The sequence below is a fragment of the Aotus nancymaae genome, unplaced genomic scaffold (genome assembly GCF_030222135.1).
Source record: "Aotus nancymaae isolate 86718 unplaced genomic scaffold, 86718_ANA_hifiasm-v0.15.2.pri h1tg000003l, whole genome shotgun sequence".
Lineage (NCBI taxonomy): Eukaryota > Metazoa > Chordata > Mammalia > Primates > Aotidae > Aotus > Aotus nancymaae.
In genome coordinates this window covers 9,723,498-9,742,865 of record NW_026988414.1, presented here as the reverse complement: position 1 = coordinate 9,742,865, position 19,368 = coordinate 9,723,498, and the positions used below count along the sequence as shown (strand labels likewise).

General features: G+C 39.0%; 1 protein-coding gene across 3 annotated transcripts in view; it reads left to right on the top strand.

Annotated features, from left to right (window-relative positions):
* Nucleotides 1-37: 37 nt before the first annotated feature.
* The window catches only part of MRRF (mitochondrial ribosome recycling factor), a 66,240-nt gene continuing 46,909 nt past the window's right edge, over nucleotides 38-19,368 (top strand). For all 3 annotated transcript variants that reach the window (XM_012458200.3, XM_064378284.1, XM_021674021.2), the window contains exons 1-2: nucleotides 38-103; nucleotides 6,045-6,265. In XM_012458200.3, the coding sequence (XP_012313623.1) occupies nucleotides 6,073-6,265 (193 nt within the window). In that variant the 5' untranslated portion in view covers nucleotides 38-103; nucleotides 6,045-6,072. The remainder of the gene's footprint in view (nucleotides 104-6,044; nucleotides 6,266-19,368) is intronic.

Sequence of the window (19,368 nt, the reverse complement as noted above, 5' to 3'; positions counted from 1 at the left end):
CGTTATGCCTGCGCCGCCGCCTCGCCCCGTGACGTCACGACGCCCGCGCCGCTGCGGTCGCCGCCGTCGCACGAGTCTTTCCTAGTAACCTGGGCAATAGCTGGTGAGTGTTTTTGACAGGGCCTCGAGGCGCGCGTGTGGTCTGGGTGCCAGAGACCCTTACTCAGGGACCTCTGGGGGATCTCAGGGGACCAAACCACCGTCCCTGACCTATTCGAGCCCAGCTTGACCTTTAAGGCTGGGGGCGGGGCCTGTGGCATCAAAGCGAGTCTCATGGGTGGGGGGCGGGGCTCATTTTACCAGCTAGGAATTTAGGCGGTGCTGGGGGATCTTACTAAAGAGTAGTCGCACACGACGGTAACATTTGGTTTTTAGACCAGTCCCGAGGGAATAGCTGTTATTATCTCCAATAATGAAGAAACGGAAGCTCAAATAGATAATTTTGCCAGGGTCACGCGGTCAGAAAGTGAGGCCGCTTGAATTCAAACCTAGGTCTATCTGACTCCTAAGCCTGAACTTTTAACCACTACTCTGTGCCACCCAGTGGCAAAACAGTTGTCATTTTAGTAGCCCTTCTCCATTTATATAACTGACAAATAGTATTGTCATTTACGTTTTACAGATGGGACAGAGGTCCAGGGAGTTAGACCGATCTAAGGTCACGTGTCTAGGAAGTGCTGGAACCAAGATTCTTTCCTGAGTCTTCTCTAAGTTTAGTGCCTTTTTTTTTAAACCACACTATTGCATTTTCCCCAATCTTGGAAAGCTTTATAGTTGGAAAGAATGAAAACCTGATCCTACGCCTTCATTTTATGGTTAAAAAAAAATCTAGGTAGGAGAAATCACTTGGTACAAGTCACAAGTCACTGGTAGAGCTGCCACATGCTTTTTGAATACAGGTGATTATGAATCTAAAGGGTGGATGGCAGGAAGTGATAAGGAAGGAATATTGGAGTCCAGATCTCTTAACTCTTAGGCAAAAGCCCTTTCTCTACCTGTTAAAGTGTCTCATTGCTTCTTTGGCTGTGCCAGGTGCATAAGGATTCTGTGTTTAGTCAGATACTACAAGTACTTTTCTTTACCTGGCACTGCATTTAGAGAAGAGCATGCTCTACTATTTCTAAGCAAAAATCTGGTAAACCAAGAGACAGTGGAGGCAATGCTGGAAAGCCCAGAACCTACCATCATAGTAAGGGTAGATTCCAATCCGATTCTGGTTCCCTCATCTTGACCCTGGACAAGGACTTAATCTTTCTGAACTTTCACTTATGTATTCATCACATTTACAGTGTCTTCTGTGTTCAGGCAGTGTACCAGGTACTGGGGATACAACAGTGAACAAGAAAATCATAGATTAGTCCTTGTAGTGCTTATAATCATATGGAGGGAATTAGACAACAATCAAATAATTACACAAATGTTAGCTTGTATTGTTAAAAATTAAGTGCTATGAGCTGGGCATGGTGGCTCACGCCTGTAATCCCAACACTTTGGGAGGCTGAGGCAGTGTCAAGGGGGAGGAATTACCTGAGGTCAGAAGTTCAAGACCAGCCTGGGCAACATGGTGAAACCCCATCTGTACTAAAAATACAAAAATTAGCTGTGCACATTGGCGTGTGCCTGTAATCCCAGCTACTCAGGAGGCTGAGGCAGGAGAATCGCTTGAGCCTGGGAGGCAGAGGTTGCAGTGAGACGAGATTCCCTCATTGCACTCCAGCCTGGGCGACAGAGTGAGACTTCATCTCAAAATTAAGTGCTATGATGAAGTAAAGTGTGTTATAAAAGCAGGCTATGGAACACTTGACCTAGTTGGGCTGTAGGAGATGGCCAAGGAATGCATTTTCTGAGGAAGTGATGGTTAAACTGAAATCTGAAATAAAAATGGGAGATAGTCAGTTAAAGAGGTGAGGGAAGATCATCAAGAAGATTCCATGGCATGTTTGAAGACCCCAGAGCAGGGGGAGCATTGGAGAAGTGAAAGATTTTGCTTATTTTGTAAAATATGGGTGGTGATTATCACTCTTTAGTTATTATGAGGAATAATATGATATATGTGAAAGTACTTTATATACAAGGGCCTAGGTGTGTGCACACTCATAAAAGTACTTATTTATAAGCTAGTATACAGTTGGATTGAAAGGAGTTGCTGGGACAGTAGATAAGCCAAGACTTTGGGTTCATCATCTAACCAAAATTCAAAGCACCTTCTGACAGGGAAATCCAAGTTTTGAGACCCTCAACTTTGGAAAAATAATGTGTGCTTCAAGTAGTTTTAAAAAATATTTCAGGTCGGGTACAATGGCTCACACCTGTAATCCCAGCACTTTGGGGAGCTGAGGCTGGTGGATCACCTGAGGTCAGGAGTTCGAGACCAGGATGGCCAACATGGTGAAACCCCATCTCTACTTAAAAAATACAAAAATTAACTGGGCGTGGTGGCGGGCACCTGTAGTCCTAGCTACTCAGGAGGCTGAGGCCGGAGAATCGCCTGAACCTGGAAGGCGGAGGTTGCAGTAAGCCAAGATCATGCCGCCGCACTCTAGCCCGGGCGACAAGAGTGAGAGTCTGTCTCAACAATAACAAAAATTCAATAGTTGAGATGCTGTTATAATAGCTACAGTTTATTGTGTACCTGCTGGATGCCAGGCATTGTACTGTGTGTATGTGTTTTGCTGTGGTGGTTTTAAAGAGACAAGGTCTCACTGTGTTGCCAAGGCTGGCCTCGAACTCCTGGTCTCAAGTGATCCTCCTTCCTTAGCATCCCAAATAACTGGAACTATAGGTGCCCACCACCATTCCCAGCCATGCTGAGTATTTTATATGCATAGTATAGTGGCTAATACCATAGACTTTGGAGCTAGACTGCCTGAATTCAAATCTTGGGTAGAGTACTTATTTGTGCTTCTGGTTTCTTATCTGTAAAAGGGGAATAATCATAGTACTTACTTCAGGGTTGTCATGAGGCTCAAATGAGTTAATATGTGTAAGCCACTTAGAATAGTTTCTGTCACATAGTTATATAAATGTTAGGTATTGTTGTCATTATTATTGTTATCTTTTTAAAGCTTCATTAATACCACTATAATGATGATGTGGAAGCTGTTGCTCAGAGAGGCTAAATGACCTCCCCAAGGTCACACAGCTAGTAAGTGGGGGAACTGAGATTTCAGTTCCTGACTGCGTTCAAAGCTCAGACACTTCCCCACATTGCTTCTGTGTTAGGTTAATTTTGTTGGCTAATGCTTGGGATCTCAATAAATTTTTCTTCAACTTTAATTCTTTATCTGTGCTGAACTGAATGTTAATTTGCATACCCTTAAGGTAAAGGACCACCTTTATTGAACTTCCACTTTGAAATTTCCTGACTTCTGTGCGATGAAAATCTATGCCTAAAGCATTTCAGCAATGTGGTTTATTTATAGAGTTGTCTTCCGGTTCACATGTACTGGGTCTGCTTTTGGGTGCTGCGTTTTCTGTCAAAGGTTGTTTATTTCTAACCCATTTTGATTTCCTGTTGCTTTGTGAATTGGTATTATGAACTGCAACAGGAACACCAGGAAACCTGTCTTAAATGGTGCAGCCAGATTGAGGCCTGTAGACAAAAATAAAAAACTACACATTATTCTACAGCCATATTTGGTTATAAGTGCGAGTTAGGCATTGGTTTTATTAGGGAAAAACCTAGATACAGAAACTTCACTCTGAGCCAAACTTCTGTGAACAGTTCCGCTAAAATAGAGCTAGGCTATTAGCTCCATGTCCTTGGACAGTGACTTAATCTCTCTGAACCTCAGTTTCAACATCTAAAATGGGGATTATTATGCATTCTTTGTGGCATTATTGAGAGGATTAAGTGTAATAATATAATTAAAGCAAGCAGTCCAAACTTGACCTCAATTAATAGTAGCTATTGATACTAACAAAGAAGAAGAAAAATATTCCTTTTTTTAAAATCACGTCTGTTTTTATGGACTTCATACACTGATCACTAACTTCTAGTATCCCTCACTGTTAAAAATTCCATCATGAGAAATTATTTGCCTTTGTGCTACTCATTTGCTTTAAAAATGATAATGATAGCCACTATTTATTAAGCTACTATATTCCTGGCACTATGTTAGTTGTTTTACATGTATTCATTATTTCATTTTATTTTAAAGTCAAGGTTATTTTTATCATTGATGAGGAAAATGATGCCAGGAAAGAAGAGTTAATTGCCTCAAGTTGAAATTTACATCCAGGTCTGACTGATCGTAGGCTACCTTGTACATCATTAGTAACATACGAAGTTTCTTTATCGTGTCTGATCCTGGCATAAAAGTTTTTGAGGCCGGGCAGGGTGGCTCACACCTGTAATCCTGGCACTTTGGGAGGCCAAGGCAGGTGGATCACCTGACCTCAGGAGTTTGAGACCAGCCTGGGCAATGTGGCGAAACCCTGTCTCTACTAAAAATACAAAAAATTAGCTGGGCATGGTGGCGTGTGCTACTAGAGAGGCTGTGGCAGCTACTTGGGAGTGTGAGGCATGAGAATTTCTTGAACCTGTGAGGCAGAGGTTGCTGTAAGCCTAGATCGTGCCACTGCACTCCAACCTGGGTGACAGAATGAGACTCAGTCTTTAAAAAAGATAATAAAGATAGTATTTTTAAAAAAATTTTTGAAAGTCCGGGCGCGGTGGCTCACTCCTGTAATCCCAGCACTTTGGGAGGCCGAGACGGGTGGATCACGAGGTCAAGAGATCGAGACCATCCTGGTCAACAAGGTGAAACCCCATCTCTACTAAAAATACAAAAATTAGCTGGGCATGGTGGCGCACGCCTGTAGTCCCAGCTACTCGGGAGGCTGAGGTAGGAGAATTGCTTGAACTCAGGAGGCAGAGGTTGCGGTGAGCCGAGATCGCACCATTGCACTCCAGCCTGAGTAACAAGGATGAAACTCCATCTCAAAAAAAAAAAAAAAAAGTTTTTGAAAGAAAAGGTGATAACTATCAACAGGTATTATTTTGGGGGACTCCTGCTGTTTGCTAGGCCTGTGTCAAGGGCTTTACCTGCATAACCCCATTAATTATTCCCAACCCTAAGAAATAAGTACAATTATTCTTATTTAACAGTTGAGGAAATCAAGGAACAGAAATATTTTGGAGTATTTAGTCAGTGATGCAACTAGGATTGGCTTCCAGTTCTTCCTGGCGGCAAAGCCCACGCTCTCATTCACTGCATTATGTTGCATCAAAATTTTAGAATAGGATTTTTTTTTTAATGAGGTGTGGGACTGCTACGCAAAAGCGCAGCTTCCAGGTATTTGATACTAATTGTTTTTAATTTTTAGCTGAGCCTAGCAACATTATGGGCAGACGCTATTAATGATCTATTTGTCATTTAGCTAGGGTTGTGTTTGTTCTATCCTGAGGTAGTTGTAGGCGATGGCATCTTTCCGTGGTCAAAGACCTCAGTTGTAGAATGCCTAACTTGTGTTAACACAGTGGAGGGTGGCATTTTCCAGAGCTCTAGTTTCTATACCATGGAAGACCTCAAACCTCAATCATGCTTTAGACTCACATTAAAGGGCATTCTAATTGGTAATCAGTGCATAAGGAACCAAAGAAAATTTTAATTAAATGCTGTTGTGTGAATTTTCCAGTCATTTTATGCCTGTTGAGATGGTTTTCTTTTTTAAAGTCCTCTTCTAGTGCTCTGCCTCCCTCTTTAAACTTTATCAAGATTTTGTGCTTTTTCTCATGTAAGGGTTTAATTAGCGTCATTACGGTTTTTAATGGGCATTTTGGTGAAGTGGAAAGAGCTTTGGGTTTGGAGTCCAAAGTGGACGAGTTACTTAAATCTCTGTGAGCCTCAGTTTCTTTATTCTGCAAAATGAGGCAAATGACATTTCTTCTAGGGCTATTGGGAAAAGGATTAGAGATACTGTATTTAAATTGTCTAGTACTTAGCTTAGTTTATAGGAGTTGTTTGATAATTGGTACGAATTATCTGAAGTTGCAATACGATCTCTTTTACTTAGATCTGCTTTTTGTCTTATTTTTTTAGTGGATGTTTCTAAGGATCGTCTTCAGTCATGGCCTTGGGGGCCTTGGGATTAAAGTGCTTCCGCATGGTCCACCCTGCCTTTCACAATTACCTTGCTGCCTCAATCAGACCTGTTTCAGAAGTTACACTGAAGACAGTGCATGAAAGACAACATGGCCATAGGCAATACGTGGCCTATCCAGCTGTACCAGTCCGCCATTTTGCTACCAAGAAAGCCAAAGGTAGAGACATGCGACGTTCTCTCCTACTTCACCCCTTTCTTTTATGTGGCCCTTGAATTACAGCTGGCAGGTATCTCAAATGTACTGAATTCACCCCTTGCCAACACGAGGAAATGATGCCTCAGCTATTTCATTTGATTGCCTTAAAAGGTTACCGTGGCAGAGGTGGTGTTATAACCCAGTACTTCCTTTCTCATTACTATGCTGCTTCATTTGTTTTCTTGGTAGCTCAGATAATATCTAATTTCTTTTTTTTAAGATTGGGAATTAGAGGTATAAGTGCCAAGCAAGCCAGAATGCTTGTAGCAGGGATCAATATATTGTCTCCTTATAGGAAGATGCATGTTAGAAGTATAATTAAGACCAGAAGGTTGTCCGGTAAAGCGGGTATTAGAGCCATGGATTTAGATGGATGATCTTAATGGCTTGTGTCATCCAAGAATGAGACTTTGATGTACTGCAGGTCTCAGCTTAAATGCTACTTCCTCTGGGAAGCCTTCCCTGACCTCTTAGACTAGGTCAAGTCCCCTGTTACCTGCACTCGTGCATTCTGTTATTTTACCTTTGATGCACTTAGAACAGCAGTGATTAATTAATTAAATATAAGATTAATTATTGTTGATCTGTCTTCTGTGCTGGACCTGATGAAGGAAGGGTCTATGTCGTTCTGATTTAGCACCTAACAGGGCCTGGATATAGTATGTATTGACAACTTTTGTTGAATGAAAGAATGAGTGATAGAAAATTGTCAGTCAGACCAGCAATTTGCAGTGATCGGTTAGGGAGTCCTCTCCCAAGAATGACATTAGATATATGCTGCTGAATATTTCCCCACTGATTCTCCTTTTCTGATTTCATGCAGACCTTCCCCATTCTATAACAGGAACATTAACAAATTGCTGAAAGAACAGTAGTGCTTAGAAGACTTATATTCTGTTAATAGTGTTAGTAGTAATAACCTTTGATCTGTTTTTTGCATTATATTTTTTAAAGTTTCCATACATTTACTAATTTTATCCTTATAATTATCCATTAAAGGAATTATAATTTTCCATTGAAGACATCCTTATAATTATCTAGTGAATCCAGATCTCACCATTTTATAAATGAAGACACTGAGATACATTTGTGAGAAATTTGTCCATGGTCCTATCTAATTAGTGGCAGAACCAGAAACTTGAGCTCCTGGTGTCTACAGTACTGCAGTTTTCTAGTACAGTATACAGTAACTACAGTGTGTAAGCAGCATTTTTTCATATTTTGTGGGCCATTGAGTTTTGTCTTCTTTGATTGCCTCTTTAAAAGTTGGTTAAGCCAACTGCTGTGGCTCACACCTGTAATCCCAGCTACTCAGGACGTTGAGGCAAGGGGATTGCTTGAGGCCAGGAGTTCAAGAGTAGTTTGGGCAACATAAGGAGACCTTATTTCTTAAAAAAAAAAAAATATGCTGGGCCTAGTGGCTTATGCCTGTAGTCCCAGCTACTCAGGAGGCGGAGTGGAAGGATTGCTTGAGGTGAGGCGTTAGAGGCTGCAGAAGTTGGATGTTTGACTTTTTCTTTTAGATTTATTGGATTCTTTGTATTGTATTAGGGATGTTTATTCTTTGTCTATAATATGTGTTACAAGTATCTTCTTTGCTTTTTACTTTGTTTATGATGTCTTTGTTGAACATGAGTTTTAATATCATATTTTCCAGTCCTTTATCACTTGTGTCTTCTTTAAGAAATACCCCTCTATCTCAAGGTAATTTATTTCTGAATATGGTGTGAAGTAACCTAATTTTTAAAGTTTCCTTTCCAGATGGATAACAAGTTGTTTCAAAATCGTTTATTGATTAGCCTACTCTTTACTCCTGGATTTGTAGTGCCCCCTGTTGTGTTGTCAAGTTTCTTTATATGTATGGTATTGTTTCTGAGCTCTTGATTTTACTGAACTGCTTCTCTCTCCCTGCACTAAATTTCATACTGCCTGATATACTGTCATAAAGTTAAATTTAGTGGTAAAAATCTTTCCCCTCACCACACATATGCTTTTCTTTTTCTTCTTGACTTTCTCCTCTTCTTTATAAAATTTATGCTCATATTGTCAAGTTTTCTCCAGACAGATCTTGCACAAGGCCAAGAGTGGTGGCTCGTGCCTATAATCCCAGCACTTTGGGAGGCCCCCAAGCTTATTGGATTGCTTGAGCTCAGGAGTTCAAGACCAGCCTGGGCAACATGGGGAAACCCTGTCTCTACAAAAATTAGCCAGGTGTTATGGTGTACCCCTGTGGTCTCAGCCACTCAGGAAGCTGAAGTGGGAGCATCACTTGAGCCCAGGAGGTCAAGGCTGCAGTGAGCCGTGATCATGCCACTGCTGTTCCAGCCTGGGTGACAGAGTGAGACCCTGTCTCAAAAAAAAAAGATCTTGTACAGTTTTTTAATCAGGTTTATTTCTGGGGGAATCCTATCTTTTTTTGTCACTTTTATATATATTAGTTTTTGGAGTTATATATAAAGAAAAGTGTGTACATAAATCATAAGTTTGTACTTCAGTGAATTTTCACAAAGTGAACACAATCATGTAGTCATTACCCAAGTCAATAAATAGACTGTCACTTCTATTTTGGAAACTTACCATATGTCCCTTTGAGTTGTTACGCTCCTACTGTAAGGATAGATAACCCACTATATTGACTTTAACACCACAGATTAGTTTTGGCCTTTGTGAAGTCAGTATGGATTTTGTGTCTGACTTCTATTGGTAATAGAAGTTTGTGAGATGTGTCCATGTTATGCATATAATGGTTGTTTGTGCTTTTTTTAAAAATGATATTCCATTGAAAGTATATACCACAATTTAATATCCATTTAGTAGTTGACAGACATTTGGGTTGCTTCCAGTTTTGAGCTAAAACAAATAATGCTAGTATAAGCATTCTTGTACATGTGTTATGGTACACATATGTCCCTTTCCCTTCTTCTCCCCTCCTGTCCCATTACCCTCCCTTTTCCTCTCCTTCTCCCCCTTTCATTGGATTGGCTAGGAACTCTAGTATAATTTGAATAAATGTGATTGGGGATAATAGGCATCTTTGTTTTATTCCTGACTTTATAGGAAACACTTTTATATGTTAATGTTAAGAATTATGTTTGTGAACCATAATTCTTAACGTTAATGTGTAAGAAGTCAACATATAAGAAGAAATCATATTACCTGACTTCAAATTATACCACAGAGCTATATAGTAACCAAAACAGCATGATATGGGCATAAAAAAACAGACACATAGACTGTTAGTCCATTCTCACACTGCTATGAAGAAATACCTGAGACTGGTTAATTTATAAAAGGAAAAGGTTTAGGCCAGTCATGGTGGCTTATGTCTGTAATCCCAGCACATTGGGAGGCTGATGCAAGTGGATCACTTGAGGTCAGGAGTTCAAGACCAGCCTGGTCAACATGGCAAAACCCTGTCTCTACTAAAAATATAAAAGTTAGCTGGGCTTGGTGGCACATGCCTGTAATCCCATCTACTCTGGAGGCTGAGGCAGGAGAATTGCTTGAACTCAGGAGGCGGAGGTTGCAGTGAGCTCAGATCGTGCCACTGTACTTCAGCCTGGGTGACAGAGTGAGACTCTGTCTCAAAAATATAAAATAAAGTAAAAAGGAAAGAGGTTTAATTGACTCACAGTTCTGCATATCTAGGGAGGCCACAGGAAACTTACAATTTGCTTCTCCACAGGGCAGCAGAAGAGAGAATAAGTGCCCAGGGAAGGGGGAAGCCCCTTATAAAACAATCAGATCTCTTGAGAACTAACTCACTATTACAAAAACAGGATGGGGAAAACCACTCTTATGATTCAGCTATCTCCACTTCCCCCACAACAGGTGAGGATTATGGGAACTACAATTCAAGATAAGATTTGGGTGAGGACACAGCCAAATCGTATCATTCTGTTCTGGTCTCTCCCAAATCTCATGTCCTCACAATTCAGAACACAGTCATGCCCTTCCAATAGTCCGCCAAAATCTTAACTCATTTCAGCATTAACTCAAAAATTCAAGTTCATAGTTCATATGAGACAAGGCAAATCCCTTCTGCCTAGCCTGTAAAATCAAAAGCAAGTTAGTTACATCCTAGATACAGTGGGTGTGCAGGCACTGGGTAAATAAATGGGTGAAATTGGCCAAAACAAAGGGGCCACAGCCTCCATGCAATTCCAAAATCCAATAGGGCAGTCATTAAACCTTAAAGTCCCAAAATGATCTCCTTTGACTCCGCGTCTCACATCCAGGTCATGCTGATGCAAGAGGTGGGCTCCCACGGCCTTGGGCAGCTCTGCCCCTGTGACTTTGTAGGGGATAGCTCCCCTCCTGGCTTCTTTCACAGGCTAGCATTGAGTTTCTGCGGCTTTTCCTGGTACGCAGTGCAAGCTGTTGGTGAATCTACCATTCTGGGATGGAAGATGGTGGCCCTCTGGGGACTCTGTGTCAGGTCGCTGACTGCACATTTCCCTTCCACACTGCCCTAGCAGAGGTTCTCCATGAGGGCCCCGCCTCTGTAGCACACTTTTGCCTTTTCATACATCCTCTGAAATCTAGGTAGAGGTTCCCAAACCTCAATTCGTATCTTCTTCACACTCACAGGACCAACACTATGTGGAAGCTGCCAAGGCTTGGGGGCTTGCCCCGTCTGAAGCAACATCCTGAACTGTACCTTGGTCCCTTTTGGCCATGGCTGGAGCAGCTGGGATGCAGTCCCAAGGCTGCACACATCAGGTGGGCCCTTGACTTGCCCCAGGAAACCATTTTTTTCTCCTAGGCCACTGGGCCTGTGATGGAAGGGACTGCTGGAAGGTGTCTGACATGCCCTGCAGACATTTTCCCCCTTATCTTGATAGTTAACATTTAGCTCCTCATTACTTAGGCAAATTTCTGCAGCCAGATTGAATTTATCCCTAAAAAACGGATTTTTCTTTTCTGTTGCATTGGCAGGCTGCAAATTTTCAGACTTTTATGCTCTGCTTCCTCTTGAACGATTTGTCACTTAGAAATTTCTTCTGCCAGATACCCTAAATCATCTCTCTTAAGTTCAAAGTTCCACAGATCTGTAGGACAGAGGCAAAAAACCGCCAGTCTCTTTGCTAAAGCACAGCAAGAGTCACCTTTGCTCCAGTTCCCAAGAAGTTCCTCGTCTCCATGTGAGACTACCTCAGCCTGTACTTCATTGTTTGCATCACTTTTAGCATTTTGATCAAAGCCATTCAACAAGTCTCTAGGAAGTTCCAAACTTTCCTACATCTTCCTGTCTTCTTCTGAGCCCTCTAAATTGTTCCAGCCTCTGCCTGTTACCCAGGTCCAAAGTTGCTTCCACATTTTCAGGTACCCTTATAGCAGCACCCCACTCTTCCAGAACTCTATTAGTATTTACTGTATTAGTTTGTTCTCATACTGCTAATAAAAACATACTTGAGACTGGGTAATTTATAAAGAAAAGAGGTTTGATTGACTCACAGTTCTGCATGGCTGGGGAGGCCCTCAGGAAACTTACAATCATGACGGAAGGCACCTCTTCACAAGGTGGTGAGAGAGAATGAGTGCCCTTCTCTCTCACCACCTTGAAGTGGGGAGCTCCTTATAAAACTATCAGATCTCTCACCACCTAAGAAAGGGGGAACTTCTTATAAAACCATCAGATCTCTTGATAACTCACTCACTATCACAAGAACAGGATGGGAGAACCACCCTCATGATTCGGTTATCTCTACCTGGTCCCTTCTACAACACATAGAATTATGGGAACTACAATTCAAGATGAAGTGTGGGTGGAGACACAGCCAAACCATATCATAAACCAGTGGAGTTGAATAGAGAACCCATAAACAAATTCATACACCTACAGTGAACTCATATTTTGACAAAGGTGCCAAGAACATACATTGGGGAAAGGACAATCTCTTCAATAAATGGTGCTAAGAAAACTGGATATCCATATGCACAAGAATGAAACTTGACTTCTGTCTCTCGTCATATACAAAAATCAAAATGAATTAAAGACTTAAATGTAAGACCTCAAAACTATTAAACTACTATGAGAAAACATTGGGGAAACTCTCCAATACATTGGAGTGGACAAAGATTTCTTGAGTAGTACCCCGCAAAGACAGGCAACCAAAGCAAAAATGGACAAGTGGGATCACATCAAGTTAAAAAGTTTCTGCACAGCAAAGGAAACAATCATCAAAGTAAAGAAACAACCCACAGAATGGGAGAAAATATTTACAGATTACCCATCTGATAAGGGATTAATAACCAGAATATAAAAGGAGCTCAAACAACTGTAGGAAAAACTCTAATAATCTGATTTAAAAATGGGCAAAATATTTATATGTCTTGAAAGAAGACATATAAATGGCAAACACGCATATGAAAAGGTGCCTGGCATCATTGATCATCAGAGAAATGCAAATCGAAACTGTAATGAGATATCATCTCACCCCAGTTAAAATGGCTTTCATCCAAAAGTCAGTCAATAACAAATACTGGTGAGGATGTAGAGAAAAGGAAACCCTTGTCCACTGCTAGTAGAACTATAAATTAGCACAACCACTGTGGAGAACAGTTTGGAGGTTCCTCAAAAAACTAAGAATAGAGCTACCATGTGATCTAGCAATCCCACTGCTGGGTATATACCCAAAAGAAAGGAAATCAGTATATTGAAGAGATACTTGTATTCTCATGTTTGTTGCAGCACTGTTCACAATAGCCAAGATTTGGAAGCAACCCAAGTTTCCATCAACAGATGACTGGATAAAGAAAATGTAGTGCATATGCATAATGGCATACTGTATAGCCATAAAAAAGAATGAGATTCTGTCATTTGCAACAACATAGTTGGACCGGAGGTCATTCTGTTAAGTGGAATAAGGCACAGAAAGAAAAACTTTGCTTGTTCTCTAAGTGAGAGCTAAAAATCAAAATAATTTTGTGGATCTAAAAATCAAAACATTTGAACTCTTGGAGTTAGAGAGTAGAAGGATTGTTACCAGAGGCTGGGGAACGGTAGTGGAGGGGTGGGAAGAAGTTGGGGATTGTTAATGGATACAAAAAATATATACAGTTGGAAAGAATGCATAACACCTAGTAATTAATAGCAAAACAGGGTGAATAAAGTCAGTGATAATTTAATTGTACATTTAAAATTAACTAAAAGTATAAATTGAAATGTCTGTTACACAAGGATAAATGCTTGAGGGGATGAATATTCTCTTTTCCATGATGTAGTTATTATTATTGCATGCATATATCAAAGTAACTCATATAACCCATAAATATATATACTATGTACCCACAAAATTTTTTTTTAAGTTTTTAAACAAAAAAAAATATGTTTGCTTTGCTATTGATATTCTCTTTTAAGCAAGTATCATTTATTCCTATTTTGCTAGCAGTTTGTTTCAGATGGATATTAAATTTTAATCAAATGCTCTTACTGCATTTATTGAGATCTTTTTTTTCCTCTTGTAATCTATTAATTGACTCAACATCAATAGTTTTTTATGATGTTAAACCACTTTTGCATTCTTGGTATGAGCCTACTTGCTTTTGATACATAATCTGTGTATACATTGTTGGATTTGGTTTGCTAGTATTAATGAGATTTTTGAGTCTATATTTGTATGTGACATTAGCCTTAATGTAACTTTCTAGTATTCATAAGTATAGTTTTCTTGTGTTATTCTTCTCTGGCTTTTGTATTAAGACTAGCTTAGCCTCATAGTGTGAGTTGGGGAATGCATCTCTTTTTCTTAATGGGATGGTCTGTAAAAAATCAGGATTATCAGTTCCTTGTGTGTTTGATAGAACTTGCCTGTAAAGTAACATGGATCTGGGGTGTGTGTGTGCAGGTAGACTTTGAATAATAGAATTGGTTTCTCTAATGATTATGAGACTGGTTAGATTTTTCTCTTCTTGATTTTAGTAAGTTGTATATTTTAGGAAATTTTTCATTTTTTCTGACTTTTCAAAGTTGTTGGCATAAAGTTGTCCATAATAGTCTCTTAAGATTATTAAGATTTCTACTGTTTTTATAATCATGTCCATTTTTTCTTTCTTAATATTATTTATTTGCATCTACTTCCTTCCTAATTGTTCTTGACAGAAATTTGTCAATTTTATAAACCTTTTAAAAGAGTCTTTTTTTTTATCTCTCTTTTTTGTGATTTTATGATTTCTGTTCTTTATTGTTTACTTTCTCCTGTGTACTTACTCTCTATCCTCTGAGTTGGACAATTAGTTCATTAATTTTTGGACTTTGCTGTTTTTTTTAAAACTTTTCATTATAAACATGATGCTTTGATATGCATACAGTGAAATGGTTACTTACATGCAAATTGGCATATCTATTATCTTACATAGTTACTTCCTCCCTTTTTTTTTTTTTTCGCAAAAGCACTTAAAATCTGTCTTAGCAAAAAATCCGGAGTATAATACAATATTACTAACTATAGTCCTCATATTGAACATTTGATCTCCAGATTTGTTCATCCTATATATCTACTACTTTGTATCCTTTGACTTAACATCTCTCCATTTCCTCACCACCACCACCACCCACCTCTGCTGACCCCTGCTATGTATTATTTTATTCTCTGTGTGTATTCAACTTTTTTGTAGATTCTACATGTTAAAGGTTAGACATGGTGGCTCACGCTTGTAATTACAGCACTTTAGGAGGCTGAGGTGGGTGGATCACTTGAGCCCAGGATTGATCTATTAAAAATACAAAGATTCGCTGGGTGTGGTGGTGCCTGCCTGCAATACCAGCTACTTAGGAGGCTGAGGCAGGAGAATCTCTTGAACCTGGGAGGGGGAGGTTTCAGTGAGCTGAGATTGCACCACTGTGCTCTAGCCTGGGTGACAGAGTGAAACTCCATCTCAAAACAAACAAACAAACAAAAAGAAAAAACCCCACAACTTTAAATGCTTACCATAAGGTTATTTATTTATTTATTTATTTTAGAGACAAGGTCTTGCTTTGTTGCATAGGCTGGAGTGCAGTGGCACATTCATAGCTCACTGGAACTCCTGGGCTGAAGTAATCCTCTCACCTTGGCCTCCCAGAGTGCTGGGATCACAGGTGTGAGCCACCGTGCCTGACTTGAGTTTTTGATATTCAGTATTTTTATTACGGTCATTTCTCAATATTTAAAAATTTTCATTATGCATTTCTCTGTAGTTCATAAGCCCTGTATTATTAAGAAGTGTTTAAAGTTTTTCAAACATGGTTGTTTTGAGGTTAGCTTAATTCTACTCTGTTCAGAGAACATGTTCTAAATGATACAGATTCTTTGATGTTTGTTGAGATTTGATTTGTGTGTGAAACATGATTGTTTCACAGAAAGTCCAAATGTGCTTGAGAATAATATGTATTCTCTTATTGCTGGGTGTATTCTATTTGATCAAATTGGGTAATTTTGTTGATCAACTTTTCTGTTTTACTTTTTAATTTGCTCACTTATCAGTTTTCAAGGAAGGTATATTAAACTCTACTAGTATGCTTGTAGATTGATCAGTTTCTCTCTCTCTTTTTTTTTTTGAGACAAGGTTTTTCCCAGGCTGGAGTGCAGTAGTGCGGTCACAACCCACTGCAACCTCGATCTTCTGGGCTCAGTTGATTCTCCCACCTCAGCCTCTTGAAGAGCTGGGACTACAGGCACAAGCTGCCATGGCTGGGTATTTTTGTATTTTTTGTAGGGAGTGGGTTTTGTAATGTTTCCCAGACTGGTCTTGAACTGCTGGGTTCAAGCAGTCCACCCACCTCAGCCCCCACAAAGTGCTGGGATTACAAGCATGAGCCACTGCACCCAGCCAGTTTCTTCCTTTAATTCTCTTAATTTTGAGACTATCTTATTGATATATTTAAGCTTAGAATTGTTATATATCTTTCTGGTAAATTGTTTCTATTATCATTTTGAAGTTGTCTTCATGATTTCTAATAGTGAATTTTGTCTTAAAATCTTTTTGTTTGATGATAATGTAGCTAAACCAGCCTTCTTTTGATTAATGTTTGCCAGGGTTATAATTTTTCCATCTCTATACATCAAACTTTCTGTGATCTTATATAATTTTTTAAAACTCTCATGTTATATTCGACTAGATTTTTAAAAATCTTACTGAGAATCTCTAACTTTTAACTGGTCATTTTGATTCATTTATATTTATTGTACTCACTAAGTATTTGTGTTATTATACTTCCCTTTTTTTTTTTTTTTCTTTTTTTTTGGGACAGAGTCTCACTCTTGCCCAAGCTGGAGTGTAGCGGCACAGTCTTGGCTCACCACAACCTCCACCTCCCAGGTTCAAGTGATTCCTGTGCCTCAGCCTCCCAAGTAGCTGGGACTACAGGCATACGCCACCATGCCCAGCTTCTTTTTTGTACTTTTAGTAGAGATGTTATTTCACCTTGTTGGCCAGGCTGGTCTCCAACTTCTAGCCTCAGGTGATCCACCTGCCTCAGCCTCACAAAGTGCTAGGATTACAGGCATGAGCCACCACGCCCAGCCTTATTTTGTACTTTCTTAATTATGTTTTTTCCTTTTTCTTTTGTTTTCAAGTCCATATTTTTATTTTTAAATTTTTTATTGATATATGTTTGTATATACTTATGGGGTATATGTGATATTTTGTTACATGCAGAAATGATTGAGTTAGGGAATATGGGTTATCTAGCACCTGAAGTTTTTATCATTTTTTTGTGTTGGGAACATTTGAAGTTCTCTCTTTTAGCTATTTTGAAAATACCTTTTCTTTTCTTCTTTTTCTGTTAGATTAAGTTTCTTTATCCCTCTCTCTTTTTTAAATTCTGCTGATTTAGAAGATATACATCTAATTTCTTATTGTTTTGATAGTTACCCTTAACCAATTTTTTTAACCTTTTTTTTTTTTTGAGACGGAGTTTCGCTCTTGTTACCCAGGCTGGAGTGCAATGGCGCAATCTCGGCTCACCACAACCTCCGCCTCCTGGGTTCAAGCAATTCTCCTGCCTCAGCCTCCCAAGTAGCTGGGACTACAGGCGCGCGCCACCATGCCCAGCTAATTTTTGTATTTTTAGTGGAGATGGGGTTTCACCATGTTGACCAGGATGGTCTCGATCTCTTGACCTCATGATCCACCCGCCTCAGCCTCCCTAAGTGCTGGGATTATAGGCATCAGCCACCGCACCTGGCCTTTTTAACCTTTTTATAGAAATAAAAAAGTACTGTAGGAAAGTGAAGCTATCATGAATTTCACAAGCTGAAATCACTTATGTACCAGAACCCAGATCAAAAAACAACATTCCTAGCATATCAAAAGTCCCCTTTGTGCTTCTTTATAGTAAGTACTACCTCAGCCCTTTAAAATTAACTATTATTCTGACTTCTAGTAGCATGGATTAGTTTTGTCTGGTTTTTTACTATTCAGTTTATATTTTCATATCTGGCCTTTGTACTGTACAGTTTTGTATTCTTGTGTCTGGCCTCTGTGTTGAACATCATGTTTGTGAGACTCAAATTTTTGTGTGTAGTTCATTCTTTCTCATGGTTGCATAGTATTTCATTCATAAATACTACTATTCATTCTAATATTGATAGGCTTATCTTTACATTTTTAATGTGCATATTTGGTTTTAAAAGTTTAAAGTTGAGGATATTATTTCCATTGTTTCTGGCTTCTGTTGTTGCTCTTGGAAAGTATTGTAAGTTTTAATCCTTCATGGATAATTTGTCTTTTCTCTTGGGCTTTTATAAAGATCTCTTTGTCCTTTGTTTTCTGTGTTCACAAGGTGTGTAGGTATGGATTTACTTTTATTGTCCTATTTGAAACTTGTGTTTTTCAGTCTGAAGATCCACATCTTTATCAGTTATGAAGAAAACCTAAGCCATTGGTTTCAAAGCGTAGTGGTAACTTGGGCAAATAAATGTTTAAAAAAAATCACTCTGTTGCTTACCGGTTGGTTACTTTGGACGAAACATTTAAATGGCTTGTGCTTTAGATTTCTCATCTGTACAATAGGGACGATACTGATAGCTATTCTTCCTACCTTGGAGAGTTATCTTGGATAGCAAAGAGGAGAATGTACTTAATATTGCACTGCAAATTATAATATGTTACATGAATAGTACAGGATTGAGCTCACTGTAGATGTTCAGCAAAATTTATTGAATGAATCTCACTAAATGTTTGTTGACTGTTTAATGAATAAACAGTGTAAGTATTAAAGTTTCATTCTTTTTCTCTTCCCCCCCCATAAAAGAAATGCAAGAATATTTGCATCACTCACAGAAATTATATATACACATATTATAGAATGTATATGAAAAATCACTAGGATGATTTAGACATAAAATCAAATTGTATTATTCAGCTCCCAATGCTATGGATTTTCTAAAATATACGCCACTGTCTCTACCATTGGTAGTGTTTAATGTCTGTAAACTACTGTTGTTCCTTTTGTCTGTACCAGCCATCAGATATTGCGTGCATATCCTTGTCTTGGTATTCATTTTTTAATGAATTAATGTATTTTCTGTCTCTCTAATTAGATTTTGTGGAGATGGGCTAGTGGAAAGTTCATGGGTTTAAAATTAGGCAGATCTGGAACCAGATCTTGACTTTTCCATTTCCTGACCTGTGACATTAGGCAAGTAGCTTTACCTTTCTCATCTTCTGTTTACTTTTCTGAAAAGTAAGGAATTAATTTAGTTATGGATTCCCTGCCATGTGGGTAGTATTCTTTTAGGTGTTTGAATGACTTAATTTGTATCCTTGTAACAACCTTGCAACATAGATGTTATTATTCTTTTACAAGTAGGGAACTTGATACTCAGATAACTTGCCTAAGGTCATAAAGCTATTATGCATTATAGCTAGACTTTTAACCTGGGGTGTCTGATTATAAAGCCTGTCCCTTCACTAATACCTGAGAAGGTGTTTAGCACAGTACTGGAAATCCAGTTGACAATCAGTTAATATAGGCTCTTTTTTAGTGCAGTGATAATGTTTTATAATTTTCTAACACTTTACATTTTTCCTTGTGCATAGTAGGTACTTCTTCACCATTTGCTTATTGGCTCTGTTTA